Here is a 26,117-nt window from a genome sequence, read left to right on the forward strand (position 1 = left end):
AGGATGGAAGCCCAGAGGGCAGCACCTCCAACTGTTCTAGAGGCTTCTAAATTAAAAGAAGAACAGAGAAGGTGTCCTAGCAAAAGGGGGGGGGGGAGGCAGAGATGGGAAGAAGCTAAGAGAGTGTGGTGGAGAAAGTGAAGGGGGTTAAGAGAAAAGGGCGCTGAGGAAGGCTCACTACAGTCAACATGGCGCTCCATCCTGTAATCCTAGTGCTCCACAGGTGGGTGCAGGAGGATCAGAAGTTCAAGGTCATCCTTGGCCACACACTGAGTTCCAGGTACATGAAGCCCTGTGTCAGAAAGAAAATTCTCAGTATCAAAAACAAAAACAGGGCTGGGTAGATGGCTCAGTGGGTAAGAACACTGACTGCTCTTTCAAAGGTCCTCAGTTCAAATCCCAGCAACCACATGGTGGCTCACAACAACTGATAATGAGATTGATGCCCTCTTCTGAAGTGTCTGAAGACAGCTACAGTGTACTTACATATATAAAATAAATAAATCTTAAAAAAACAAAATCCCAACCATCTGTAATGGGATCCATGTCCTCTTCTAGTGTATCTGAAGACAGTAATAGTGTATTCATATACATTAAATAAATAGATGTTAAAAACAAACAAATACTTTAGGAGGAAGCATAGTTGGTGGGGCTTGCCCACTTTTTCTCCAGTTACATCTACCTAAAATGTAGTTTGGCTAAGAAAGAGATTCTGCCAGAGGTAGTGGCTCACACTTTTAATTTCAGGGCTCTGGAGGCAGAGGCAAGCAGGTGGCTGTTAGCTAAGGCCAGCCTAGTGAGTTCCAGCCAAGTTACAGAGTAAGACCGTGTATCAACCAAAACGAAATAGTTACCACACCAAGCAGTTTGATCCAGGAATCCACACTTCCCAGAAGAACCTTCTGTAGGTCCAGAGGCTAGCTCTGAGCAAACTTGCCCAGCCATCCCCTCCACCAGGCCTGGCACTGAGGAGGGAGCCCCTGTTTTCACCCTGGTAGGGGGTCAGTTCCCTTAGGGAAGTCACTGGCTTAGGCAACAGATGCCACTTTGTTCCCATCACAGGCCACATAGGACCTCAGTACTTGCATCAACTTGCCCCACAGTTAACCCTTTGAAGCCCGGCAACATTTCCCCATGATCCCTTAGAGGGTGATGGGTGACAGATCTAAAGGGGATCCAACACTTTTAGAGGACAAAGGTGATGAACAGGTCACTCCAGGTTCACCCATGTGTTTTCTTTCCACAGAGTCTCCTGGGTAACCCTGGCTAGCTTGTGCCACACAAAATACACAGTTCACACTTCAAGAGGGAATAGGCGATAGCTTAGTGTAGAGCCAAATGTGAATGACTACTGATTTAGGTGACCCCAAATTGCCTCTTCCAAAACAGAAACAGGTTTATGAAGCTTTCGTAGGAGCAGAACAAAGACAGCCTTAAATCAAGACACTTTTCAAAAACATTGAGATAGAAATGGCTATAGCAAAATGGTGGAGACCTCTCACGGGCCTCGGATGATATTTGCTGACATTGTTAGCTTTTGGGTTAGTAGAAGCTAATGGTCTTTTACATACATACATACACACACACACACACACACACACACACACACTAGTCATTGATGTTAGTTCCCTATAAGTGAATTATTATTAATATAAATGTAATTAGTGAATTAATCTGGTGGCTGTATTTATTTAATCTTAGCTAACCCCCAATAACCACACAGAAAAACCAAGATATATTTCAAGCTGCACCTCACTAGCCAGGCAGTTAAATGATCTAGAATAACCCCTAGGCTACTCTGGCTGCCTCCCAGCTCCATCCCACAATACTTGCATATTGTTCTTGATGTGGCTCTTTGGGCTTCAGATGCCTCTGTTCGTGGTATCTTCTCAGACCTTGTCCTCGTGCACACCTCAATTTCGCCCACTCCCACTCCCATTTCCTCACTCTGGTTGGCCTTTTTCTCTCTTCTGCCCAGCCATTGCATGGTCAGCATTTATTGACAAGGCAAAGAATAAATAGTAAAGATTGTTTACACAAACTTGACACAGGAGATTCCTGGTATAAGCATTGCAATGCCATGTCCAGACTGAAACATGAATATGAGGCCAGAGAAATCAGCATTTGAATAACACAAGGGTAAACTTTGCACAGAAGGTACAAAATCATTATGCCTACATTTATCTTTTTTTGTCTATTAAAAGGCTCTTTTTTCTCTTAATAGTACACCATATACAATAATAATTGTGAAGATTACCAGATATGGTGTACAGTATAATGTCTAGTCCATAAGTATTTGACAGTTTGGAGAAAGGATTCTACTATCTATCCTATGTTGGTGAGTTAGAGGTTTGTACCTAATCATTTTTTTTTAATTTTTAATATTTTTATTACATATTTTCCTCAATTACATTTCCAATGCTATCCCAAAAGTCCCCCATAGCGCCCCCCACTTCCCTACCCACCCATTCCCATTCTTTTGGCCCTGGCATTCCCCTATATTGGGGCATATAAAGTTTGCAAGTCCAATGGGCCTCTCTTTCCATTGATGGCCGACTAGGTCATCTTTCGATACATATGCAGCTAGAGACAAGAGCTCCGGGGTTCTGGTTAGTACATCATGTTGTTCCAACAATAGGGTTGCAGATCCCTTTAGCTTCTTGGGTACTTTCTCTAGCTTCTCCATTGGGAGCCCTGTGATACATCCAATAGCTGACTGTGAACATCCACTCCTGTGTTTGCTAGGGCCCCCTAATCATTTTTTATCCTCACTTTTATTGCCATCATAAAAACATCATAGACCTAAAAATATCTTCTTAAATTCTAAACAACTTAGGCATCATTGTAAGGCTGTAACTATTCAGTCTTTAACCACATCAGTGACCTGAGGAGGAATAAATATTATCTGAGTATACAGGAAGTACAGACACACAACCTCCAAAACTCTAGGAATGATAGAGAGGCAGGCTGTCTAACAGTCACCCAGAATTGTCTCTATAATGTTGCAGCATCCATCGTTAGCCTTCTGAATCAGTACACATGGCAGACTCTTGGCTAAGCAGGAAATATGAAGGACTTGCATACCTCGTCTTGGCAGAGTTTGGCAGTCAACTTCCCTGCATCCATTTGTCCTTTCTGGACAGCATTTTGTCTGTAGATGAAGTTAGGGTGTTATCTTTGCCCAGTGGCTAGCTTGCCATAACTGAAGCATTGAAGTGACTCCATGAGGAGGTTATTCAGTGCTCAACATCTCCTGTCAAGTGGAATGGGGGTACTGTCAGGAGCAGACCTGTCCCATTGTCAAAAAGATTTTTGTTTGTTTGCTTGCTTTTCGAGACAGGGTTTCTCTTGCGTAGCCCTGGCTGCCCTGGACCCACTCTGTAGACCAGGCTGGCCTTGAACTCAGAAATCTGCCTGCCTCTGCCTCCCAAGTGCTGGGATACAAATGGCTGCCATAGGTTCATATATTGAAGTCTTCATCAAGGAATAGCACTACTTGACAAGGGAGTAGGAGGTTTGTCAGTGTTAGGATTGAAGCAGGAGAAGGGATGAAAAGAAAAAGGGTTATGTAGGCATCAATATTTTCAAACCTACTTTGACAAATATTCAGCCTCTTCTTTTGCCCACCACCCAGAAGAGGTAGTGGAAGAGAAAAGTTATTAGGATACTGGGGAAGTGAACCTGTTTTACAATGGCTCTTTTGGGGCAAGCTCAGTCTTCTCTGTCAGCAGTTCAGTCCCATGGCAAATGCCAAATACGAATCAACAGCTGCAGTCCAGTCTTCTCATCAGGCAGACACCATGCCTGAACCAGCAACTTTGGATCAATCCTGAAGAAACCAGAAGGCTCACCAACCAAGGAGCTGCAGAAACCTCAGGAGCAGTTCTCTGGAGAGTTTCTCTCAATGGTGGCATTACCACAAGTAGATCTCAACAACTATGTAAGACAAACAAATACATGCATGCCATTAACGAAGAATAGCAAGGCGGAGCAAACCAGACCTAAGCTCAGTGCTCATCCCCGACTGTGTGGTGTCATATTTATACTCCTTCATAGGTCCTTTTACGAGTCTACTTCAGCAAAACATTCTTTCACCTGTGTGCTCCAGCAATCCATCATTTGACATAACTGACTTTCCAAAGAAACTAGAAGTTCCATGTCAGGACTATAAAGGAATGACAGGATAAGAGGGGAGATTGTTAATCTGCTTTCAGAGTAAAGAGCATCAGCTACTGGTCTCAAATATTTTATACTGGTTTGGATTTTTGTACATTGAGAGAAATTTAAGCTTATATTTGCTACAACATAACATATACATTTTTCAACTCTTGTTTAAAGTATTGTACCTATGCAACTCATTGTAAAATGTAATGTTAAGTTCCAGTCCTTGAAAGAAACTATTGCAAACAGTTCAAGATAATTAGGAAATGCAAGTGGGTAGTCAGATAATCAAACGTATGGACATGTTAGGAACTAGTGATGTTAATTACAGAAATAAGCTTTCTTTAGCCTCTTTTAGATGTTTCCTAAGTTGAACAGATAGTGGATAGCAAGAAACAAGCTACACTTGCCTATTCTGATACACTGTAGATACATAACTGGCCTTCTCAGACATCTACAGGATATGGCATTCAAAAAATGTTTTTCAACACCATGCTTTCCATAACAGTGAGATATAACTGCTCCTGGCAGTGCCTCCATTCTACTTCAAGGAAGATGAGCGGCATTGAAGACCTCCATATGAAGTTCACTTCAAATGTGGCACCGGCCAAAAATATGCCCTTACTTCAACTGCAGACTGCATGCTGTCCTAACAGGGGACAAGCAGAACACAGACGAAGTGGACTGGTGAGCTTGCCAAGACAAGTTGGGGAAGTCCCTCAATATTCCTGCTTCACATAAAAGTCCACCATATACTAGGCCAGTAGGCAAAGATGGATGCCCCAGCACTGCAGGAGAATCTTGAGTGACTGTCCAGGCAGCCAGCGATCTCTGCCATTCCCATAGCTTTGGAAGGAAGCTGCTTGCTCTGCACTTCCTGTTTTCTCAGGGAATATTTATCCTGCTCAGCTCACTGATGGGGGGAAGAATGCATAGTCACAGTCTCACAGTAAGCTTAGGCTGTTCAGGACTCAAGAAAACGATTTGGGTCTAGGAAGATATTTATAGGTGGATTATATCAAGTTATGATTGAAAGGGAATTAGGGAAAGAACTTTGGACTCATGAGATAGATAGGACTCTGTATTTATAACATAGATAATTTCTTAATGGTTGACAAATACAAATGAACCAGACATTATGAATGTAATTCTTATATTTTACATTAAGAATTAATTAAGCCGGGCAGTGGTGGCCCACGCTTTCAATTCCAGGTACTCGGGAGCAGAGGCAGACAGATTTCTCAGTTCGAGGCCAGCCTGGTCTACAGAGTGAATTCCAGGACAGCCAGTGCAGCACAGAGAAATCCTGTCTCAAAAAAAGTAATTAATTAAAGTTATTAATTTTAAAATTATTTTTTAATGAATTAAATGAGGTATTAATAATAATTCTTATTAAATAATTAATAACTTAATTAAATTCTTAACTTTTTAAAATTAAGTTTCTTTTTTTTAAAGATTTATTTATTTATTTTAGGTATATGAGTACACTGTTGTTGTTTTGTCTTCAGACACACCAGAAGAGGGTGTCAAATCACATTACAGATGGTTGTGAGACACCATGTGGTTGCTGGGAATTGAATTCAGGACCTTTGGAAAAGCCAGCCGTACTCTTAGGCACTGAGCTTTCTCCCCAGCCCTAAAAGTAAGTTTTGATACTTGTTCTTATTGTATATAGTTGATGATGTCAGTGAAAGAGCTGTTTATAGGACTAAGAGGGGTAATGTTTTTTTGTTTTTTTAAAGATGTATTTATTTATTATATGTAAGTACACTGTAGCTGTCTTCAGATACTCCAGAAGAGGGAGTCAGATCTCGTTACGGATGGTTGTGAGCCACCATGTGGTTGCTGGGATTTGAACTCCGGACCTTCGGAAGAGCAGTCGGGTGCTCTTACCCACTGAGCCATCTCTCCAGCCCGAGGGGTAATGTTGAAGTAATGTTGTGGTACACTGTGTGAAGATGAGTCTCTGTCCTACCTTGCTTAAATAAAGCACCTTCTGAGTGGTAAAATAAAAACCCTATGTCCTGTAGCAAAGGAGAGTAGAAGGCAGGATTCTTGTCAGAGCGAGGAACTCAGGGAAGAGGGAAGCATGGGGGATTTGCCACACGGGCTCATAGAAAGTGGTATGTGTGAAACTGAGGAGAGGTGACCAGCCACGTGGCAGAAATTAGAATAGTATGAATGGGATAACTGAATTATGAGATAGCTGGGAACAGGCCTAGCATAAAGCGTAGGCATTCAAAAATAAATGTAAGTCTGCCGTCATTATTCAGAGCAAGGGAAGACAAGCAGGAATCTCCGACAGATAACAGGAGCAGGAGCAAGCAGACACAGAGCAAGCCTTTCCTTCTTCCATGTCTTCATGTAGGCTTCCAGCAGAAGGCTTGGCCCAGATCAGAAAGGGGGAGGGGCTCCTGCTCAAATATTCTGAATTACAAAGGGGGAGGGGCTCCTGCTCAAATATTCTGAATTACAAAGGGGGAGGGGCTCCTGCTCAAATATTCTGGATTGCAGGTGTGTCTTCCTACCTCACAGAAAAGGGTCAGAAATTGATCTTCCCACTTCAAATTAAGCAAAAACGCCTCACAGATGGTGTCCTCCATTTTGAGGTTTTAGTTAACCCCACATGTAGCTGGCATCAAAGAACCAACACCATGGTCCCTGTCCAAGTTCTGGAACTGCTCTGTTTGGGGCTTTGCAGCTCCTTTTAGCACCCATGGCTCTGCTTCCTGCCTCCCCTCTTACAGGGAGTTTTCTTCCCACGGGTGGAAAAGCACGTAAAGTTTCTCTGGATGTAAGTTTGATGAGAGCAGGGCGGCCTAAGACCTGAGAGCCCTGGAGAAGAGCAAACAGGAAGGAGGCCCTGGGGCAGCTCAGCAGCCCGCCATCCCCTTTACCCTCTGCTCTGTGGCCTCGGACGCTGTCATCTTTGTTTCTTCCACCAGGCGGCGCCGTTGCCCAAGAATGTGATGCTTCTCTTTCATCTTCAACAGGTGAGACCCTGGAGGCTCTGCAGTGGCAGGGAAGATGGGAAAGGGGACACCTTTCTCTGCAGGAATGCTCTGGATATTGGGGTGTCATGGGCTGTTACAAATTAGCATTCAAATATCTGATTGGAGTTTATCTTGTTCATAGGGAATAAAAAACTAACATCAGCTCAAGTGCAAAGATGAGCACACACGGTGTCTTCTTCCTGGGATGAGGCTGTGATCAGTATTTCGTATTTTTAATTCTATGACTCTTTGCAAATTGTCTTCAGTAAAGTGTATTTCAATCATACATTCCTGTCCTGTTCCAGAGCTGGCTTCACTGGCTGGTGATAGAGATTTGTCTAAAGAGCCCGCTATCCTCAGCCCCCTGCCTCACACTCTAGATATGTAGGAGATAGAAAGGATTTCTGAAACCATATATTTAAATTTTTTTATTAGAAGCATTTGGTTTTTGTACATGACTATGTAGGTGCACAAGCATTGGGTCCATTGGAACTGAAGTTGCAGATGGTTGACAGCCTCCATGTGCTGATGGAACTCACCCTGGATCCTCTGCAACAGCAACACGTGCTCTCAGCTCTGAGCCATCTCTCCAGCCACCATTGGAATGTTCACATCAGGAAACCACACAGAGGTTTCACAGCCTGCTGACTGAGCACCTTGAGAGAAACTAGAGGCACAGGAAGAGACAGTGTCAGTGCAGAGCTCAGAGGGGAGCTGGGCACTGATGGGGAGAGGCCTGAGGGACAGAGACAGAGGACAGGGATGAGCAGGAGGGGACAGAGGCAAAGGCAGAGACCTAACTCAGCAGAGTCCCCTGTTGTAGGGTATCTCTGTCAGACTGCACTGGACACATCTGCAGAACCCTGCTGGCCTCTTACATTTCATAGTGAACACTGTGCTGGTTTGAATGAGAACAGCTCATGGGAATGAATGCTTCAAATCCAGCTGATGGAACTGTTCAGAAAGGACTTGGAGGTGTGGCCTTGTTGGAGGATGTGTGCCACTGGGTTGGGCACTGAGGTTTTAACAGACTTTCTCTATTCCCAGTGTCTCAGCCTTTGCTTGCAAATCAAGTCCTGAGCTCTCAGCTGTTCCTCCACCACACCTTCCCTCTGCCATCATGGACTCAACCCCTCTGAACCTAGAGAACAAATTAAACACGTTCTTTATATGTTGCCTTGGTTACACTGTCATATCACAGCAATAAAAAACTAGATAAAGCTGGTGTGGTGATATAGGCCTTCAATCTCAGTGTGGTGGGTTGAATAGGATGCAAAGGCAGATGTAAGTTCAAGGGCAACCTGATCTACATAATGAGTTCCAGAATAGCCAGGGCTGTGCAGATAGACCTTGTCTAAACAAACAAACAAACAAACACCGTAGTAAAATAAGAAGAAAAGCAATGGAGACAGGTCCTCTCTGTGAAGCTGCCTAGCCCCAACAGCATCCCTAGCTTGGTCAGGAAGAAACCTGAGAGCATCAAGTCCCCATGGAAAATGCTCACAGCATCTATAAGAGGGGTTCAGGGAGACAGGGTCTGCTGAATCCTGGTGAGGCTGGGGGCTGCTGTGGAGATCTACATGGGGAGGTGACTGGAGTTCACACCTGTGGTCACACACATTCGTTGCTCTGTGTGATCAGTGACTGTCTTCAGGAGTCCCCACCCATCTCTGCTCTTCTTTCCACTTCACTTCTGTGACTGTGATTTGAAAAGATCCACAGAATCTTGAAGTGAGTAAATTTAATCTTTCCCCACACTACTGATCAGGGATGAAACCTCACATCACCAGTGTGTGCTCTCTGGCATGAGAATCATCTTTCTTCCAGCCCAGCGTCCACACTGCACAGGCCTGAGGAACTCTGGGGCCCACTCAGTTATCAGAACCAGTGTCCCCCACTCCTGTGACATTCATGTCCCTCAACTCATCAGCTCATAAGTGTGAGTGAAGGTTAGGGAGGGATGGAGATCATTATTCTCTGTTATAGACAATGACAGTTCCTCTCCTACTGTGACTGAGTCACTAAAGCAACTATACCATGGAAGTGCAGACACAGAGAAGTGCAGTGGAGACAGGGATCAGTGCCCTGCTGTCTGTGGTCTGCACAGGGGTCTCTCTTCAGTGGACAAGGGGATCTCCTGTGCTGAGACAATGTCCCAGGTCCACAGCGACAAACTCAGGACTCAGAATGAAGATCCTTGTTTTAAATACACATGCACACACACACACACACAAATACACCTAACCAACCTGAAGCCACAGACTTTTCATCTAGGAAGTAACACAAGGAATCTGTGTCCCAGCACAGGGCTGAGAAGACAGATCCTGAGGGGAGAGGCAAAGTCTACACTTAACAGATGAGAGTCCTGCACTGAGGCTTGGCAGTGTGAGCCGCCCATTGCAGGTGAACAGAGCCTAGTCTCTGTGGGATCCGTGTGGGGCTTGCAGCCCAGCGCCTCTGCTTTAAGGAAAAGCCTCTCTCCACTGCATCCCTAAGAGCTTGTGTCGCCATTGTATTCCCGGAAGAGGCTTTTCTTCTAGAAGACTCCAGGGTCTGACTTCTGAAGAGAAGAAGGAAGAGGAAGAGTGGAAGAGAGGGCACAGAGAGTATGGCCTGCGGGTCTCTCCTGGTGTCCTGAGAGCTTCTGGGTAGAACTCGGAGACACCATGACAAACAGCGCTCTGTCCGCAGTACAGGGTTCAGGCAAAGTCTTAGTCTCCAGGCAGTGAGGTCAGGGGTGGGGAAGCCCAGGGCTGGGGATTCCCCATCTCCTCAGTTTCACTTCTGCTCCTAACCTGGGTCAAGTCCTTCTGCCCGGACACTGATGACGCGCGGTCAGCTCTTACCCCCATTGGGTGGCGCGATTACCAGGAACCAATCAGCGTCGCTGCGGACGCTGGATATAAAGTCCACGCAGCCGCGGATCTCAGAAGTCGCGGATCGCCGAGGGGTGCGATGGCACCGCGCACGCTGCTCCTGCTGCTGGCGGCCGCCCTGGCCCCGACTCAGACGCGCGCGAGTGAGTACCGGGCCGGGAGGGAAACGGCCTCTGAGGGGAGGAGCGGGGGCGGCACCGGGGAAGTCGCGTCCCCACGTCGCCCAACAGACCCTCCGCCCTTCCCCACCCGCGTCCGGTGCCCCGCGCCCTGCTCCCCTCTCAGCCTGCGCAGCCGCCCGGGGTCCCGGGAGGAGGTCCGGGTCTCACCGCGCGCCGCCCCCAGGCCCACACTCGCTGCGATATTTCTACACCGCCGTGTCCCGGCCTGGCCTCAGGGAGCCCCGGTTCATTATCGTCGGCTACGTGGACGACACGCAGTTCGTGCGCTTCGACAGCGACGCTGAGAATCCGAGATATGAGCCGCGGGCGCGGTGGATGGAGCAGGAGGGGCCGGAGTATTGGGAGGAGGAGACACAGATCGCCAAGGGCAATGAGCAGAGATTCCGAGTGAACCTGAGGACCGCGCTGCGCTACTACAACCAGAGCGCGGGCGGTGAGTGACCCCGGGTCGGAGGTCACGGCCCCTCCACTTCCCGACACAGGTGCCAGAGACGTCCCGGGTCCCAAGTCCGAGGTTCGGGAGCAGAACCGACCCGGGACCGGTTTCTCTTTCAGTTTGAGGAGGCCGCGGGTGGGCGGGGCGGGGCGGGTGGGCGGGGCTGACCGCGGGGTCCCGCAGACTCTCACACGATCCAGCGGATGTCCGGCTGTGAGGTGGGGTCGGACGGGCGCCTCCTCCGCGGGTATGAGCAGTTCGCATACGACGGCCGCGATTACATTGCCCTGAACGAAGACCTGAAAACGTGGACGGCGGCGGACATGGCGGCGCAGATCACCCGACGCAAGTGGGAGCAGGCTGGTGATGCAGAGAGATACAGGGCCTACCTGGAGGGCGAGTGCGTGGAGTGGCTCCGCAGATACCTGGAGCTCGGGAATGCGACGCTGCTGCGCACAGGTGCAGGGGCCGCGGGCAGCTCCTCCCTCTGCCCTCGGGCTGGGGCTCAGTCCTGGGGAAGAAGAAACCCTCAGCTGGGGTGATGCCCCTGTCTCAGAGGGGAGAGAGTGTCCCTGGGTCTCCTGATCCCTCATCACAGGGACTGCACTGACTCTCCCAGGGCTCAGCCTTCTCCCTGGACAGTGCCCAAGCTGTCTCAGGAGGGAAGGAGAGAATTTCCCTGAGGTAACAACAGCTGCTCCCTTCAGTTCCCCTGTAGCCTCTGTCAGCCATGGCCTCTCCCAGGCTGGGTTCTCTGCCCACACCCAGTGTCTGTGGACATGGACTCCTGTCCTGCTGAGTGTGTCAGCCCTTACACCTCAGGACCGGAAGTCTCCTTTACCTGATAAGAGACATGGACTCCCCTACACTAGCCTGGTTGCCCCAGCTTCTAGAATTTTCCAAAGAATACATTCTCACAGGTCCCTCCCTGTGTGGCATTTGCATCCCTTCCACAACCTAATCCTCTCTATCTCTTTTCTCTTTCTTTCCTTCTTTCCTTCTTTCTTTTTTCTTTACTTTTTTTTTTTTTTTTTTTTTTTTTTTTTTTTTTTGGAGGCCTTATTTTGTTTCTAATCAGTTTTTGTCTGCACTGGAGTAATCCTCTTTCTCCCTACCCTTGTATTATCATGTGTATCAGTCTATCAGGGAAGACTGCTAACCTGGATAATTAGACAACTTAAATCAGGGTTCTCTTTAAAGGAGAGATTCCTGTGAACTTAGACTGTTTCCTGTCAGAACTAAATAAACATGCAGAAGCCTCCTGCTCTTCCTCTGCCCCCACAAGTTACAGTGCTCCCCCCAGTGAATCAGGACTTGGACTCTGAGAGACAGGGTCTTCTGCAACCCAGGGCTGAGTGGGAGGGAAGATCCACCCTGTGAGCCCACTGTGTTCCAGTGAGTGCTGCACTGGGGTCCACAACTCACTCCAGGGATCCTGTGTGACACACCTGTACCTTGTCCCCCAGAGTCAGGGGCAGGGAGTCATTTTCTCTGGCTACACACTTAGTGATGGCTCTTCACTCAGATTGACAGTTAACGTCAGTCAGCAAAATGACCACAGTCATAGTCTCAGTGGTGGCATCCTTCCAGTGGCATATGGCCCTAATTTCTGATTTTGATATGAACTCAAACACATATTAAATTACTTATTTTCCATTCCCTCTTAAATTCTTAGACTACCTCTCTCATGCTATAGAACATCATATAAGAATGTCCATGGTGACCCACTGGCTCATGTGGAGTCCCTCTTAGCTTCTGAGTCCGAAAAAAAAAAAATGCAGTCCTGTGCTGCATTAGGGGACCAGCTCTACCTGCAGATCACTATTGCAATGACAGTTGGAATGTCAAACAGACACATAGTTTAGTGTCATCATTGATTGAGCTGAGTCTTGTGTAGATTTCAGTTTGTCTTGTTAATTGTGTGATTTCTTAAATCTTCCACACAGATCCCCCAAAGGCACATGTGACCCATCACCCCATATCTGAAGGTTATTTCACCCTGAGGTGCTGGGCCCTGGGCTTCTACCCTGCTGACATCACCCTGACCTGGCAGTTGAATGGGGAGGAGCTGACCCAGGACATGGAGCTTGTGGAGACCAGGCCTGCAGGGGATGGAACCTTCCAGAAGTGGGCATCTGTGGTGGTGCCTCTTGGGAAGGAGCAGAATTACACATGCCATGTGGAACATGAGGGGCTGCCTGAGCCCCTCACCCTGAGATGGGGTAAGGAGGGTGTGGGTGCAGAGCTGGGGTCAGGGAAAGCTGGAGCCTTCTGCAGACCCTGAGCTGGTCAGGGCTGAGAGCTGGGATCATAATCCTCACCTTCATTTCCTGTAATTGTCCTTCCCAGAGCCTCCTCCATCCACTGACTCCAATATGGTGACCATTGCTGTTCTGATTGTCCTTGGAGCTGTGATAGTCATTGGAGCTATGGTGGCTTTTTTGATGAAGAGGAGGAGAGACACAGGTAGGAAAGGGCAGTGTCTGCGTTCTCTCTCAGCCTCCTTTAGCAGTGTGCTCTGCTCATCAATGGGGAACACAGCCACACCCCACATTGCTACTGTCTCTAACTGGGTCTGCTGTCAGTTCTGGGAACTTCCAGTGTCAAGATCTTCCTTGAACTCTCACAGCTTTCCTTCTCACAGGTGGAAAAGGAGGGGACTATGCTCCAGCTCCAGGTTAGTGTTGGGGACAGGGTTGTCCTGGGGACACTGGAGTCAAGCTGGAGATGTTGGGAGCTCTGGGAATCCATAACAGCTCCTCCAGAGAAATCTTCTGGGGGCCTCAGTTGTACCATGATATGAATACATACATGTACATATACATATACATTTGTTTTGTTTTACCCTAGGCAGAGAAGGCTCCCAGACCTCTGATATGTCTCTCCCAGTTTGTAAAGGTAGCACTCTAGCGTCTGATTTGAGAGGGACAATGTGGACATGATTGGGTTTCAGGGACTCCCAGAATCCCCTGTGAGTGAGCTGTGGGTGGTTGGAATGTTGTCTTCACAGTGATGGGTCATGACTCTTGTTCTCTAGCATGAAGACAGCTGCCTGGAGTGGACTGAGTGACAGATGGTGTGTTCAGGTCTCCTGTGACATCCAGAGCCCTCAGTTTTCTTTACACAACGTTGTCATATGTTCCCTGTGAGCTTTTGGGTTCAGTGTGAAGAATTGTGGAGCCCAGCCTTCCCTGCACACCAGGACCCTATCCCTGCACTGCCCCATGTTCCCTTCCACAGCCAACCTTGCTGGTTCAGCCAAACACTGGGGGACATCTGCAGCCTGCCAGCTCCATGCTACCCTGACCTGCAGCTCCTCACTTCCACACTGAGAATAATAATTTGAATGTGACCTTGATTGTTATCATCTTGAGATAGGGCTGATTTCTTGTTAATTTCATGGATTGAGAATACTTAGAGGTTTTGTTTGTTTGATTGATTAATTTGTTTTTTTGAAGAAAGAAATGGCAGATGAATAAACTTCCAGAATCTGGGTCACTATGCTGTGTAGATAGCCGGTGCCTAAAAGATGGCGCTGGCCTCTGGTACACCGTCGCCATAAACAACACTTTAAAAAATTAAGAGTTCGCCCTAGGTCATCTGGCAGTTGTAGTCACACAGATCCATGGTATCCAGTGACAGGCAAATTTCCTTATGCACAGACCAACCTAAGACATGGGGCCTGGAGGCAATAGGGTAACCCTAGGACGAGTAAGGCTGTGACATGAAAGGATCGACCTAAGACAGAAGCCGTGGCTGATGGACAGACTTGCCCAGACCTAGTCCAGCATCATATTATTAAACAAAAAAGGGGGAGATGTTGGCAGCTGGGTGCCGTCCTCTGGTAAACAACGCTACTGCGCAGGCACTAGCCCGAATCTGGCGCCAACCCCTCCCGAGCGGGTACACACAAATCAAAGTGCCGGCAGACTGACCAATCCCAGGAGTACACATAGCTCTCCCCAGTGCTGGGGTTTATATAAGGAGTCCTCCCTGGGTTTCTGGAGGTTCCCATAGCATTGAGGTGTTCCTGAAATAAAAAAGGCTGTTGAGAAGAATCCGACTGTGTTGTGTTTTTTCTTGCTGGACGAGGTGAGCGCAACAATGCTGTGTGTATCTGTTGGGACAGGATGAGGCTGTGGCAGCTGAGTGTGAACAGGGCTGTGCCCAGGTGGGCTCAGTCCGTTTTGATCTGTGATGGGGTCACACCTCCACTGTGTCACCTCTGGGTTCTGTTCTCTCCATCACTATGAGACACATGCTGAGAGTTTGTGGTCACAAAGACACAGGGAAGGCCTGAACCCTGCCTGTCCCCAGGATTATGATCCCGCAGGGCTACAGATCAGAGACTCAACTAGGGAACCTTTAATGTGCTGGGTGCACAAGACAACTCACCCATTTCCTCTCACACATTCGTTTTAGCTACTAATGATGCCATGTTGACGCTGCCCTGGGCTCTCCCTGTTCCATGCTACTGTGGTGATTTCTGCTTCTCCTTCTCTCCAGCTTCTCTCCCAGGGTCTCGGGTGTAGAATGGGATTTTTTGTTGAACTCCCAGGTGCACCTCAGGTGAGATAATTGGCTTAGATTTTTTCAAACCCATTTTTAATAAGGGTTCTTAAATGCTTAACCTCATTTATCACCCACCACCCACAAGAAGTAGAGAAAAAAAAAAGGATATGAGGATATGGGATTAGTTCACCTGTTTAGAAATGATTCTTTGAAGCAAATCCAATCTGCATTGTCAGGATATCAGTTCACAAGAATCAGCAATAGCAGCTTCATGCAGAAGCAGCCAAGAGGCTCAGCTCTTTGTTGTTTAGAAGTAGTTCCTTGGGGCAATTTCAATCTCCAATTGTCAGGATACCAGCAGTCCAGGTCTGCAGTGTCAGGATAGCAAACCCAAATCATTGGCTGTGGCAGGACCCAGCGGAAACTGCCAGGCCTCCACCAAATCGTCACGAGTCAGCAGGAATGACCAGGAGAAGTTCTCTGCCATGACTCTCAACAAAATGAAGATCAATGAAGATGAAGACTTGAGAACAATGTAGCACTGCAAAGCAAGCTATGCAAGCCCACCATCACTGTCCATTGTGTCCTATTATACTCCCTACAAACATCATGTGTCCTCGCATGAGTCTTACCTTCCACGAGACTTGCCTCAGCAAAACTCCACATAAGTCTGTCTTAGCAAAACTCCACCTGAGTCTGTATCAGCTCACATATCCAGAGACTTTCACTTGACTCTGCCAATCCTCCTGCTGCAGAAGCAGCAAGAAGCCACCAGAGCATCACCAGAAGGTTTTTGGTGCATTTCTCTCTATGGAGTCACAAGCAACGATGACCAATAAATAATGGTAAGGCTTACCAATACCATGCAGCCTCGTCTACTGTCTGTTGGGACTTATTTATATTCTTTCTAAACATCATGTGTCCTTTCACGTATCTACTTTAGCAAACACCCTTTCACCTGGGTCTGCTTCAGCAAAACATCATTTGACAGAACTGACTTTCCACAGAAACCAGAAGTTCCCACTTCAAGAACAGCAATGTTTCTCTCCTCTGTAATTTGGGTACCGCGCCCTGAAACTCTTTTTTTTAAGATTTATTTATTATTTTATGTGTGCACATTGCTGTCTTTAGAAACACCAGAAGAGGACATCAGATCCTATTACAGATGATTGTGAGCCACCATGTGGGTGTTGAGAATTGAACTCAGGACCTCTGGAAGAGCAGTCAGTGTTCTTAACCACTGAGCCATATCTCTAGCTTCCCCTGGCCCCCTGAGACTTTTTTTTTTTTTTTTGGTTTTTTGAGACAGGGTTTCTCTGTATAGCCCTGGCTGTCCTGGAACTTACTTTGTAGACCAGGCTGGCCTCGAACTCAGAAATCCACCTGCCCCTGCTTCCCGAGTGCTGGAATTAAAGGTGTGCGCAACCATGCCTGGCCCCTGAAACTTTTATACTCCTCCATTATCTTCTCTTTTAACAGCTTGTGTTCTGGAGTTAACTCCCTGAACTCTCTTAATCTCTATTCCCAGCTCAGTGAACCTGTTTCTTGTAGCCCTGACTTGGGCATGCTGGATGCATATTCAGCATAGTCTGTCTTAAAGCCCTGTTCATAGCCTGTTATTTCTCTGCATTGTAGATGGCAAATATAGGATCTTCCATGTGTAGTGCCAGGGAAATGTTAGTGATCTCCCAAAACTGAACAGCAGCCAATCTGATGTAATCACAGTAGGGCCTTTTTTATTTTTATTTTTTTAAGATTTATTTATTATTATATCTAAGTACACTGTAGCTGTCTTCAGATGCACCAGAAGAGGGAATCAGATCTCATTACGGATGGTTGTGAGCCACCATGTGGTTGCCGGGATTTCTGAACTCAGGACCTTCAGAAGAGCAGTCGGTTCTCTTAACCACTGAGCCATCTCTCCAGCCCACAGTAGGGCCCTTTTATTTGAGCTAGCTCAGGCCAGCGCACTGCATCATGAAGGACAGTTTTGGTGATGAGGAGCCTGAATATCTATTGGGGCAAGGCTTTATAGTAAGCAGCAAGTGAGGGGTGAGTGTGCAAGCATCTCATTGGGAAGTTACTGTGGTCTTTAACATAATTGGCCAGTGCTGGGAGTCATATCATAAAGTGATTTTATGCCTGCCTTAATTAGACAGGTTATGGGCGTGTAACATGAGGGTGCAGGCTTGTTGGGGGTGCAACTTGGTGATGCAGGTCCTGTTGGGGGTTAGCCTAGAGACTGGAACTAAGCTCATGATTTGTTGGGAGGTAACCTGGAAACTAATGCTAGGTACCATCCTGTTAGTGTACCTGAGTTCAAGTTCTCTAAAGTGGAGTCTGAATTTAAAAGGTTTAGCCTTGCCTTCTTTGCTGATTGTTTGTCATGACCTTGCAGAGAGAAACGAACCAAAGAACTTTTGGTGGTATTCTGGCAGCTTCTTCCTGCTTCTGCAGACTCAGGCTTGTTGTGTCCAGCCAGCAGATCACAGCCTGGGTTCTAGCCTGGAAAGGCATTTTGGAAACCTGGAAGAGAAGAGGGGCTAGGCGGCGAAAGAAAGGAATGTAGCTAAGACAACATTCTGATCAAAGCTCAATTTTACTATTTCCAGACACTCAGTTATAAAGGAAGGGGGAGGGAACCCAATTTCCCGCCAAGTAACTCAGGGTCCAGTAGCAGGACAAACACGTGTGTGCCTCCTCCAAGCAGCAAAGCGACAGGGTCCAGCAGTAGGCGTGGCAGGACGAATGAACAGGAAGCTCCACCCTTGAGCAAGCAGGTTCAAGCAGGTGGGGGAAGGGAGACCACATCTCCTCCCATTAGTTAACAAAAAAAAATAAAAAAAAGAAAAGGCTGGCTTGAGGCAGAAAAATTATCTATGCGCAATAGTTCTGCCTGAGTACTTAGGGCTAAAGAAAGAACCTGTTTCCGTGGGATTCCCTAACTTTTCTAATGGTAAACTGTATCTGGCTAAGACTGTCCTTATTATCCTAGTAAACCACTAACAGAATAGCTGTAGACTCTGACTTTATAATGCTAATTAGTGCTGAATAGGTAACTTCCTGGTTGCATTTTAAGTAGGGCGTTGGAACCCTGGCTAAGTTTGACAGAACAAATTTAGAATAACACTGAGCTGATATTCCTCCGCAATTTTGGATGACAGGCAGGGAAACAGGGAGAAGGGGCAAGACTGGCTGGTTCCTTAGTACAAGGCCAATTGGCTTTATTATTTGGGTGGGAGGCAGTGAAGGGCTTGCCCTTTCGACAGTACGGTCTCCAACCTCTCTCCCCCCTATTAATTTAGTTTAAATAGGCAACGCTTAACTGAGGTGATCAAATGATTTTCTCATCTGTAGATGAGTGGGCCTTTAACCTTGGCTTGGATGGACATTGACCTGATTCCTCCCGTGGGCGCTATAACAACCCACATCTGTGGCTCTTGGTATCTTTTGGGGAGGGGAGGCAGAGCCTTAGGTATTTTTGGTTTTTAGCTGGAGTCAGATACCAACCCCCTTTAAATTATGTGTGTCACACAGGGAACTCAGAAACGGTCAAGCTGGACCTTCCCCCGCAGTAATCTCTTGCGCCAAGCGGTAGCCATACTGTATTCGTATGATTACGAATCAGTACGCGCAGTTCTGAGTGCTGCGCGGTCTCTATAGGAGACTTGTCAACCTCAGATTTAGCAAGGCCTAGACAAGAATTATGTCATTATTAACACCACTAATTGTGGTTAAAATAGGAGCTGGAAGTCTTTCCTCCTCATCCCTGTTATTCCCAATAGCCTAAGGAACTAAGGACACCTTGCAGTAACAGTAAGGGTGAAAAGCCAGAGGCCAGCTATGGGACTAAGCCCGTCTATCAAAATAAGAACTAATCTCTGTAAATATTTGAAATTTCTACTTTCCTAGCTCTCTTGGTAAATCTAAATTTTATCTCAGACTGAAAACCACGTGCTGGAATGTCCTTGGAAGGAAGATAATAGTCGCCACCTGTGTGTTCTTGGGGGAGGGGTAGGCACGCCTGCAGGTCCAGCCGGAAAATGTAGATTGACCTACTTGAAAAAAAGGAAAGAGATCTAGACAATGAGAGAGTAGCAATGCAAATTTTCTTTTTGGAGAAGTCAAGGTACTTTATTTAGTTGCAAATTGTAAGGCTAAGGCTAGTCTCCGGCCTCCTGTGGGGGAGCTGGCTCAGAGAGTAGCAGGAAAACAGCTTTTTTAGGAGCTTTAGTTTCCAGCTGAATTTTAAGCAAAAGAGGAATTTTAGTTCTCAAGGTGATACTTATAAGATTTGTAATGTGCGTTCATCTGACTAATTAATCTCTCTGGCAGCCACCATGCTCTATCTTTATCTTTTGAAAAAACACAAACCCAGCCCCTTCCCCAGATTAGAACCGGATCCTTTTATTTGTTAGTTGGGGGGGGGGGTCTTTTCAATTTTATCAATGGATAAGAATTAGAAGTAACTAGATGCCAGTGGCGATCCGCTGCAGACTGACTTTTAATATCAGTATGCAAAAAGTTTAGGACAAATAAGGCAAGATGAGCCTTTGGTGACCTTGGGGGATATGCTCTGAATTAACTTTGCTAGGTAATTTAGAATATAGGAATCTCTAATAATTGGACTGAATATTAGACCAGTCTAAGATTGAGTTAGAATGGCTGGTCACACTGAAGAAAAGTGAAAAATCATTATGACTCTATTAAATGACTAATTTTACTAAGTCTGAATATACAGTCTCTGATGTACTATTGCCATAAAGTTAAAAGCCTAGAAGCTAGTCGAAACTGGAAAAATGACAAGCAAGGATGGATCTAAAACATGAATTTAATCTTTTAGTCCTTTTAATCAGGACACTGAGTTAACTTACCTGTCAGCTCAGCACACGAATTACTAATATGCTTTTGTAGTGTTCTGTGGAGAGAACCTGTTTTTTCCTTTCTTAATAAGGTAGCTGTTTTAGGATCAATCTATAAGCCAATAAGTAGATCCTTTTAAGATACTAAAAGGCATTTATTAAATTTGACATTTTAATCTCAAATTTTGAAAATAAAGGTATGTTTTAAATAGTGTGCATGGAAATGCACTAAATAGTATATATGGGGATACAATTTCTCTCTTTTGTCTTTTAAGAGGTTAAAGTTTAAAATTTTACAATATCTAACCTTTTGAATTAATAACTTTTTGGACAAAACATTTTAAATACTTAGCTGTAAAGGGGCAGTGACTAATTGCACTTTCAATCATTTTTTTTTAAGGAACGGTTGTAACTAGAAAGCTTGAAAAGTTATTAAGAGTCACACGTGCATAATTTATTTATTTATTAACTAGAAATATGTATAAGCAATTGCAAATTTGAGAATTAATAGTATCTGAGGGACGAACAATTTTAAGTAATTATGAGCTCAGAGATATAGCATTGACTATTAATATATAAATTAAGGTTTGATTGTTCAGCATTTTAAAACACCAATCCACAGCACACAATTAGATTATTTGTGCTGGGAACAGGGGCAACTGTGTGTCTTAAGACTTCGCCCCACAGCAGCTAATTGGGCCCACGTGGGCCAACGATCGGCTGGGAGGATGAGAAAAATGACTTTACAATAATGTTTTTTTTTTTTTGGTTTTTTTTTTTTTTTTTGGTTTTTCGAGGCAGGGTTTCTCTGTGTAGCTCTGGCTGTCCTGGAACTCACTTTGTAGACCAGGCTGGCCTCGAACTCAGAAATCCACCTGCCTCTGCCTCCCAAGTGCTGAGATTAAAGGCGTGCGCCACCACGCCCGGCTGTACAATAATGTTTTTTCTGGCCAAAGAATTGTCTTGGGCACAACTAATTTTTAATTACCAATTAACAACAATTATAAAAGCTTTCTTTATTTTTTGGTTTTTTTTTTTTTTTTTGGTTTTTCGAGACAGGGTTTCTCTGTGTAGCCCTGGCTGTCCTGGCACTCACTTTGTAGACCAGTTTTGTAGTAAACTAAAACACTAAATAATAAAAGGATACTATCTCTGAATTTTTTGGGTGAGAGCAAGGATTTAAGGTAAACTTCCCTTGAGAAGCATTAGTTAATAAAATACTTTTCACTTAGGAAACAATATATACTGAAAGATTAAAACTTTTGGCTTCTTGTAAAGAAGCAGAAACAATAAACATTTTTTTTTACATAATGTAAAGCTATATTAGCCATACGTAGAGGCAAAATTTTCTAGTGATTACCAGTTTACTAGAAGCAAAGATCTTTGAATTTAAGCATTATTTTAAACATCTGAATAGATCTGTAACACTGTAAAAAGAAATTTTCTTGAACACAGGGAAAAACCTTTTCAGGCATTGTTTGCAAAACAAAAGAAGGGCCACAAGCCGCTCTGGGGCTGCCCAGAGCCCTGTATTGACTCAAAGGTAAAATACTTTTTAATCTGAGCATCAATTTTAAATTTGCAATCAAACTGCAAGCTGCAGTTAATGGAACAATGGCAGTTTTAACCATAATTTTTAAGTTTTTTGTGCAAGGTTAGGATAATACCTACAACTTTGGGAAAGCAAAACCTAAGTTTAAAATAATTTATCACCTTTAAAATCAATATTAGAAGCATTACTATCATATTACAAAGTTTGGATGTCAATTAATATCTATGAGTACCTATTAAAGCAAGCTTTAACGCTTTAATAAGGAGGCATTGCTTTAAATCTTATCTTAAATTTTACTATTTAGGATAGGAACCACATTAATCATTATCTAAACTAGAAATATCTTTAGAGACCCAGCCTCTTGGGCTGCCTTATGCCAGGTGTAGGAAGGACTCTAAACTTGAGTTATCAAATTTAACATTAACCATCTATAGCAATGTAACAATTATTAATCTTAACCAACAACTTATGAGCTGAATGTGAAAACATGCAGAACACATTTTCAATAAAAAAAGAACCAAATGAAGCAGTTAATTTTAGACCAATCAGAGAATATTAATTTTTGTAGCTACAATCATAGAATAAAAAAGCACTTTACCATTGTCAAACACATTAATCATGAACCATTTATCAGATTTTTTACTCCGAAACTAAGAGGCTGTGCACTCGCTGCTTTTTCTAAAAACGAACATTTTTCCAGCAGGGGCCCTCCTGCCACGTGTCTGGTTTTTGGCTGAAACACGTGGCAGCTCTTGGCTTTGCAGATAAAGTTTTTTATACCATCTTTATTATCCAACATAAAACATAGAACATTCATTCATACAGACTGGACACGAACATACATGAATTGAACACGAGAACAGATTGGTGCACCAGACATTAAACAAGACACAAAAAGGGGGCAGAGTACTCCTGCTATTTGGGACAATTTCCTCCCTCATGATGCAGTTTTTATAACTGCAGCAATCCGCCTGATTATTAATTTCCTTTTAATAAACCCTTTCCTTTCTCACACCTAACAATGTAGCTTTTTTGAGCCACGGCCTACTGCCTGTGCCTAGCTCCTCTTAAGCTTCACTGCTGAACCTAAGTGAACCAGCGCTCGGGCTTAACGCTGTCTCAGCTTAGCCCATACCTTCTCCGGTATGAATTTCCTTTATCCTTTAATTATTCCATGGAGCTCCAAACCAGCAGTGTCTCTTCCAAAAATCCTTTGCCTTTTCTCAGTCCCGCGTTGATTCGCCAAATGTTGTGTCCGGCCAGCAGATCACAGCCTGGGTTCTAGCCTGGAAAGGCATTTTGGAAACCTGGAAGAGAAGAGGGGCTAGGCGGCGAGAGAAAGGAATGTAGCTAAGACAACATTCTGATCAAAGCTCAATTTTACTATTTCCAGACACTCAGTTATAAAGGAAGGGGGAGGGAACCCGATTTCCCGCCAAGTAACTCAGGGTCCAGTAGTAGGACAAACACGTGTGTGCCTCCTCCAAGCAGCAAAGCGACAGGGTCCAGCAGTAGGCGTGGCAGGACGAATGAGCAGGAAGCTCCACCCTTGAGCAAGCAGGTTCAAGCAGGTGGGGGAAGGGAGACCACAAGGCTGATGGGTACAAACTCAAAGTTTCTTCTGGATTAAACTGCTATTGCTGACTGGTGTGAACTCAATTGCTGATATCCTGACAACACAGATTGGACTTGCCACAAAGAACAATTCCTACACTATTTCCACACCCTTTGTCCTGTTAACCTTTCCTTTCTACTTCCTCTGGTGGGTGGTGAGCTAGAAAAGAGGTTAAAACATTTAAGTAAGCTTATTAAAGTAGGTTTGGGAAAATATAAACCTACACAGGGCATCTGGAATGTTCCATGTGTGGGTTATGTTAGCAATGCTACATTGGTGCTGGAGGACATCAGACGTTTTTGTAGACTGAGGACTGTGGGGACAGATTGGGAAGCTCCTTCTCTTGGTCTCTGTGACCCTGAGCAACCCAAGGCTTCTCCTATTCAAACCTTCTCTGCAGGGTAGTTAGGTAGCCTGGCCTGAGTGAGGCTCTATGCTGCAGAGAAAAGGACTACAGAGAGCCAAGGCATAAAAATAAAGATGGCGTCACTTCTGAGTAAAATTATAGAGTTTGAGAGATTGTTCAGAGGTGAAGAATGCTTATTGCTGTTCCAGAGGACCTGGGTTCAGTTCCCAGCTCTTACCCACTTGTAACTCCAGTCTCAGAGGGGCTAGGGCGCCATCTTCTGGCTGCCTTGGGCACTCCATGCACGTGGTGCATAGACATACATGGAGGCAAAACACCTATATACATAAAAATATTTTTAATATAAAAAAATGAAATGGAGCGAAATAAGATTTCTATAAATAAAGAGATCCTTGAACAATATTGGGGGTCATTACAGCACATAGGAACAGCTCCAAACAGTACTGCAGGACTCTAGGGTCCCCTGCACTAGATATACACACTGATCTTAGGGATTCAGCAAGGAAAGGAAGAAATCGACACAACTCGCCCTACAGAGTGGCCTCTGATGCTACTGGTCTATGGAGCCTGTGTGTTCGTTCATTTAGGCTGTTTGTGTTGTATGCCTTGTTGTAGCTCAGGTTGACCTTGAATTTTTTTTTTAAGATTTATTTATTCATTAGGTACATTGTTCTGCCTGCGTATGTGCCTATCTGCCAGTAGAGGGCGCCAGATCTCATGATAGATGATTGTGAGCCAGCACTTGATCTGAGAATTAAACTCAGGACCTAGGAAGAGACCTTAATGCTGTCAGTCTCTGAATCGTCTCTCCAATCCCGACCTGGAATTCTCTATCCTCCTGCCTCACCTCAGCATGACAAGTGCCGGGATCACAGAAGACTTGTGTGTCTCTGTGTGTATCTGTATGTCTGTGTATGTGGGTGTCTATGTCACTATGACTGGAGATTGTGGCGTTGAGTAACAATCGAGTGAGGAGCCCGAGGTGTAATCTCACTCAGAAGTTGTGTTTCAGCACGAAGATCATAAAGACCCGTGAAAACCGCAAAGCAGAGGATTCAGGGCTAAAGGGAAAATCCCTGGCTGCTTTAAAGCCAACTAAATAAACCATAGTCTCTCTGTGTCAATTATTTGGGAGCAAGCTGGGTGAGAGAAAAAAATGCCACTTATTAATTTCATGATATACACCTTGGCACACATTATGTCTCCTTGTGTCATGATTTACTTCCCAATGAAATCAATAACCAGGGCTGGTGAAATGGCTCAGTGGGTAAGAGCACCTGCCTGCTCTTCCAAAGGTCCAGAGTTCAAATCCCAGCAACCACATGGTGGCTCACAACCATCCGTAACGAGATCTGGCACCCTCTTCTGGAGTGTCTGAAGACAGCTACAGTGTATTTACATATAATAAATAAATAAATAAAAAGAAATCAATAACCAGATCATAATAATATTGAAACATGAGATAACTATCACTCATACAATTGTAAATGCACTATAAATTTAGAAAAAGTAGCAATGTCCCTTTAGAGAGATTCCTTTAGTATCTCAAATTGAAGAAGAAGAAGAAGAAGAAGAAGAAGAAGAAGAAGAAGAAGAAGAAGAAGAAGAAGAAGAAGAAGAAGAAGAAGAAGAAGAAGAAGAAAGTGGTGGTAGTTATATATATCAGTTAGGAAAGCAAGGGATCTGTCCAGGGACACTGAAGAAGACAGACTCAGGAAGCAGAGGAGCAGTAACTAACCATAGGGCAGAAAATAGTGTCAAAGAAATGGAGTTAAATATTATGAGCTAGCCAGGGAACCAGACAAAGGTATTTGGCCAAGGCATTAGCATATACGTCTCAGAATCCTTATTTCTGTAAATAAAGAGGCCAGCTGGAAAACATATGGTTATAGTGATGAATACCAGAAAAACCATGTGAACCACTTCTTCTTCTTCTTCTTCTTCTTCTTCTTCTTCTTCTTCTTCTTCTTCTTCTTCTTCTTCTTCTTCTTCTTCTTCTTCTTCTTCTTCGAGACAGGGTTTCTCTGTGTAGCCTTGGCTGTCCTGGAACTCACTCTGTAGACCAGGCTGGTCTCGAAATCAGAAATCCACCTGCCTCTGCCTCCCAAGTGCTGGGATTAAAGGCGTGCACCACCATGCCCAGCTTCCCCCCGCCCAACTACCTTCTTCTACTACCCATTCAGCATTTCCTCTCTTTCCACAGGCACCTCACTACATCTTAGCTCCCTGTCTTGGAGGAGTGACAACACCACCATTCCTGAAGGGTCTGTGCTCTTTGTCTTCCTGCCTAGATTAGGCTGGTGTGGTTTCCCATTGAACTTAACCACAGGACATGGTAGTACTAAGAGACGCCCTAAAGGATCTCCTGCACTCCAGACATGATCCTTCTTACCCCCATTGTGGAGAGACAATCTAATTTCCTCTTGGTGATCTGCATCATTCGCCCCTCCTAACACTGCTATCCCTTTCTCAGCCTGATGGCAATGTCTAGACAGGAGAGTAAAGGTGGGACTTCAGGGCTGAGAGAGGGCCTGTGGGAAAAGAATCAGAGGCAGGAGGAT

General features: G+C 45.1%; 2 protein-coding genes across 6 annotated transcripts in view; both read left to right on the plus strand.

Annotated features, from left to right (window-relative positions):
- Positions 1 to 14,706, plus strand: part of LOC110288770 (uncharacterized) — a 50,116-nt gene extending 35,410 nt beyond the window's left edge. The window contains exon 6 of the mRNA XM_085832668.1: positions 13,684 to 14,706. Within this exon, the coding sequence (XP_085688794.1) occupies positions 13,684 to 13,690 (7 nt within the window). The 3' untranslated portion in view covers positions 13,691 to 14,706. The remainder of the gene's footprint in view (positions 1 to 13,683) is intronic.
- LOC110289160 (H-2 class I histocompatibility antigen, L-D alpha chain-like) lies at positions 9,979 to 13,631 on the plus strand. 5 transcript variants are annotated; one of them, XM_085833078.1, is made up of 7 exons: positions 10,071 to 10,173; positions 10,376 to 10,645; positions 10,832 to 11,107; positions 12,595 to 12,870; positions 12,998 to 13,114; positions 13,278 to 13,325; positions 13,499 to 13,605. In XM_085833078.1, exons 1-7 carry the CDS (start codon positions 10,110 to 10,112, stop codon positions 13,588 to 13,590), a joined length of 1,143 nt encoding a protein of 380 aa, XP_085689204.1. In that variant the 5' UTR covers positions 10,071 to 10,109; the 3' UTR covers positions 13,591 to 13,605. The 5 variants fall into 5 exon arrangements, with proteins under 5 accessions (XP_085689202.1, XP_085689204.1, XP_085689205.1 ...); XM_085833077.1 differs by having other exon boundaries at positions 10,073 to 10,173; positions 13,293 to 13,325; XM_085833081.1 differs by having other exon boundaries at positions 10,073 to 10,173; positions 10,428 to 10,645.
- Positions 14,707 to 26,117: the final 11,411 nt, after the last annotated feature.

This window comes from Mus caroli, unplaced genomic scaffold (assembly GCF_978045245.1).
Source record: "Mus caroli unplaced genomic scaffold, Mus_caroli_1 scaffold_18, whole genome shotgun sequence".
Taxonomy (NCBI): domain Eukaryota; kingdom Metazoa; phylum Chordata; class Mammalia; order Rodentia; family Muridae; genus Mus; species Mus caroli.